A 4,321-nucleotide genomic window follows, 5' to 3' on the forward strand; every position below is an offset into this window, starting at 1 on the left:
CGACATCTCTTTAGAAATAATCGATTAGTAAAATGTAATGGAATGTATTGTAGGATGTTTTTGGCGGGAATATATATATTTACAAATTTGCGAGAAACAATCTGAAGTTTGACATAGATACTAACGTGACTTGAATTTTCTGCATTCGATATTATCGAATCGATTGTTAGTCTACGGAACGTCAAGATATAAAGCTTGAGAGATTTATAATTCTTAATAATGGTCGTGTAAAGTGCCGGTATTCTTCCATAAAAGTTCGTTTTATCGTTACATGTGGTGTTACAACATGGCGTGGGTTCCATTAGAATCAAATCCCGAGGTAACGAATTATTTTATATATCTAACATTTGGACATCTAAGAGAGAAAAACCATTAATAGTTCTTTTGTTTATTTCAGGTTATGACAAAGGTAAGATAAAAACTTCATCATTCCGACAAGATCGTTATTTAATAATCGTAAACCTTAATAGAATTCAAAGTAATCATAAAGAAAAATAATAAATATACGCATACACTTGAGAATAAAATTATCGCGAATTGCTCTCGAAAGTATTTCTCGTTGGTGGAGTTTTTAGTGCGCTTGAGAGTCCCTACCTGAAATCATGATTCTTATTAGTATTATAGACCGATCGCTATATAATAATGTTCTCAAATATATGGATACAAAGTAATATTACTTTGGAGAGTAGTTTCAAAAATACGAATTAGTTTTGTATTCTGATCTATTAGCTATCGTGAAAGTAACAACAATGCCAAAAAGTAAATTTAATATTGTGGAAGATCAAGTACACACAGATTATAACAGCAGGAAGTAAATACAAAAAAAAAATTGATATACATTGCCAATGTTCAATAGAAAAGGAGATACATAATAAATAAAAAATGCTTAATTTAAGTAAAGCATAATAAAGTATATAAAATTAGATGAATATATATTAAAGATATCAGAAGAATTGAAAAAGGAATAGTAAGAACTTAAGTGAGAATTGTACAATTGTACTTTTTTCCTTTTTTTTTTTTCCCTTTCTTTCTTATTTTCTCTTATGTATCTTATTGTATGCAATAATAAGAACACCTTAAGAACATTTTATAAGTAGTTTTTCTGTCTATGTAGTAACTTAACTATCTTAATGGTTATTTCAAAATAAACTGCAGAATAGGCATATAGATAATTCTCAAATGGACACGTTTCTGAGAATTTTGTCTTACAGTAAGTGTTCTTGGCGAGCACTCTAATGCCTGATCTGAGAGTAAAAATTTGTAGAGTTACTTTGAAATGTATAAAAACTTGGAGAGCATTCTTGTGAACAACTATTGTAAGAAACTCCTTTCGAATGAACATCTAACTTAAGAGAATGTATAACAAAGAGGAAGATATTTGATAATTTTAACTTAATTTTCTTTCGATATTGTTTTCACTCATTGTCACTCATTGATGTTTTAGTTTTTGCACAAATTGGGTGTTCCCGAGCAATGGAACATGATTGACATTTATGGTTTAGAGCCAGATTTATTGGCAGTTGTGCCCAGACCAGTTTTGGCAGTTATTTTGCTTTATCCTGAATCAGTAAAGGTATATGTGCAACTTTAAATTGATATTATTTATTATGGTAATCATCTCAATGAGATATAGATTAATAATTAATTACATTGGTAGACCGAGGTACAAAACAAAGAAGACGAAGAAACTAAATCGAAGGATAATGGAAAAGATAGACCAGATGGCGTTTATCACATGAAACAGATTATTTCCAATGCATGTGGTACGGTCGCATTAATTCATAGCGTGGCAAATAATATGGAAGAGTAAGTATATTAATTTTAATAATGAAAGCATTTTCGTGCTTTTTACGATTTATTGAACGATGAATAAAATATTTCACGATTGTCTTTCTTACAGGATAAATCTTAAAGAGGGATTTTTAAAATCTTTCTTGGACGATTCGAAGGATCTTTCTTTTGCCGAACGCGGAGAACTTTTGGTTAATGCTCAAGGTATCATCGATACGCATAAAGAATCTGCTCAAGAAGGACAAACGGAGGCAAGCTTGCATTTATATTAAATAAAATCTTAATTATGCGATATTCTAATATTATATTTAACGCTCGTACTACAGGCTCCCGAGGAGGATACTCCGGTGTATTATCATTTTGTTGCATTTGTACGAAAGAACGGAACGCTGTATGAATTAGGTGAGTTATATTACTTTTCCTTAAAAAGTTCGATTTTTCGTTAATAATGTTAAAGGTACATAAGTTTAAAGACACGATCATTTCTAGATGGTCGTAAACCTGCTCCTGTCGATCACGGACCAACTACACGAGAGACATTGTTGGAAGATTCTGTCCGTGTTTGTAAAGAATACATGGCACGTGATCCAAGTGAAATGCGCTTCACCGTTGTCGCTCTTGCTGCCAGTTATTAAAGAACATTTCCTTTTCTAATATTCAAATATACACGTAAACATGCTTGATGCTAATTTATTTTCTATGATAGTTATGTAGTTCGCTTGGGCAATTCATTTGTTATATCTTTATCATTTTTTTAGGTTTTTACATTGTATGTCCTATAATAATCAAAGAGGAACAAAATACTGATCACATATCGTAGTTATTCATTTCGATCTGTCAAATCCTTTACACATATAGCCACATTTGCGTAAATAACGCAAAGTCATTTGCGAAATTTAGTCTTTGAGTCTGTAACTTATTCGAAATCACTCGAGAATAAATCGCGCAATCCAAAATTGGATTTATTCCTAAGCGATGATTACGTCAATACTTCAAGATTATGTCATTTTATGACATGAGCGATGCTTCGCCAAAAAAAAGAAATAAATAATTGTGACAGAATGGGTTATATTTGAGATTCGTTTTCTCAAATCAATGATAAAATTTGTACCGAAGAACCATTTGTTGGTAATATCTACGATTTAAAAAAAAAAAGAAAAAAAAAAAAAAAATGAAATGGTCTCCAGATATTTCTTTGTTTCCTTATTACAGGAGACCGCAGAATTTACCGGTCACTGACCAGGTAGAGCTTGGCTATTTTAGATTTCATTCCCAGAGTATGTTGGCAGCCGCCTCTAAATAGTGACTTTAAACACACAAAATAAAATCAATTCTAGACTCTCGGAGAATCGCGTTGTCGTTAATTCTTCTTAAAGAATAGCTTAAAAATAAAATTCAACTTACCGACTGATAATTCAAAGATTCGTTCGATACATTGATCATAAATCTTTTACGACGTGATACACAAAAAATAAAACGTTCTCCGTACACATTTATTTTGTTATTGTATCGATACGTCATTAAGTTGATTATGAAAAGGATATTGTACGATTGAATGCTTCGATAAAATTTTCCATTTGATTACGAATCAATCGTAATCTTTTTGTTGTCTTTTCGTACGATGGAAATAAGATATACTTTGAAAAAAAAAAAAAAAAAAAAGAAAAAAAAATTTGTTGACGTTGTCGTAAGTTTTATTCAAAGTATATCGATAAAATGAAATTGAAATAAAGAAGCTGTCATGGGTTTATTTGAATGAAGAATATCTTTATTACAGGGATAAAAAAGTTTGATTGCAATATTAACTTGTGAAGTATCATCCAGCGTACAAATAATTTTTACGTAGAACGAATGACCTCGTTTACGATCCGCCTTACGTTCGAGGGATATATGAGATCGGTCTCCATTGACAAGATATTTTTTCTTTTTTCCTCATTGAAAAACGCTGTGCCGGAACTCATTTTGGTTCAACGGAATGTTATGACGAAATTCGAAGGGATACGAAGGACAATACGAAATGAGTAGACAGATTAGATAGAAAAGGATAATTTAGATAAGAATTTTTTAGCCATGGAAAATTTCTATAAGATTCTCTGGCCTTACGTGAATTACGATAATGTTAATTGCGTTGACTCATGCTGCGTATTAAAAAATGTGTAGGTCTATTAAACATATTTCCTACATAATTTATTTTTTAATTGTAACTTTTGCGTTAATATATATTCGCTCGAGTGAAAATATATAAAAGAGTCGAATATTTATTTGAATCTTTTTTTTGTTTTAAATCGAGCAAGCGCATTCACGAAAGTAATACGACTTGGCGGTTTTTGTTTTTCAGACGGTCCAAAACGATGAGGATGACGAAAGATTGTTTTTCTCTGTCTACTCGTTCACGGGTCTGCACATCGACCTGTACACTCTCGATGATGCCAAGAAACCAAGAATCGGAAACTCGAGCAGTAGCGAAGGTGCACGAATAGGAAAGTAAGACGGCCCCCAGAGTTGTACAGTAGTATTCGGTTCCCATCAG

At 31.8% G+C, this 4,321-nt stretch overlaps 1 protein-coding gene and 1 long non-coding RNA gene across 2 annotated transcripts; both read left to right on the top strand.

Moving 5' to 3' along the window:
- The first annotated feature begins 162 nt into the window (after positions 1-162).
- On the top strand, positions 163-2,603 carry Uch (Ubiquitin carboxyl-terminal hydrolase). Its single transcript, XM_035885315.2, has 7 exons — positions 163-319; positions 398-409; positions 1,445-1,573; positions 1,658-1,806; positions 1,901-2,042; positions 2,118-2,193; positions 2,281-2,603. Exons 1-7 carry the CDS (start codon positions 272-274, stop codon positions 2,424-2,426), a joined length of 702 nt encoding a protein of 233 aa, XP_035741208.1. The 5' UTR covers positions 163-271; the 3' UTR covers positions 2,427-2,603.
- An 859-nt stretch (positions 2,604-3,462) lies between these two features.
- LOC146872502 (uncharacterized) lies at positions 3,463-4,279 on the top strand. Its single transcript, XR_014983002.1, has 3 exons — positions 3,463-3,478; positions 3,569-3,947; positions 4,130-4,279. It is a non-coding gene; the product is annotated as an uncharacterized LOC146872502 (long non-coding RNA).
- Positions 4,280-4,321: the final 42 nt, after the last annotated feature.

Source organism: Vespa mandarinia, chromosome 15 (assembly GCF_050613455.1).
Source record: "Vespa mandarinia isolate Hongniang chromosome 15, ASM5061345v1, whole genome shotgun sequence".
NCBI classification, from domain to species: Eukaryota; Metazoa; Arthropoda; class Insecta; order Hymenoptera; family Vespidae; genus Vespa; species Vespa mandarinia.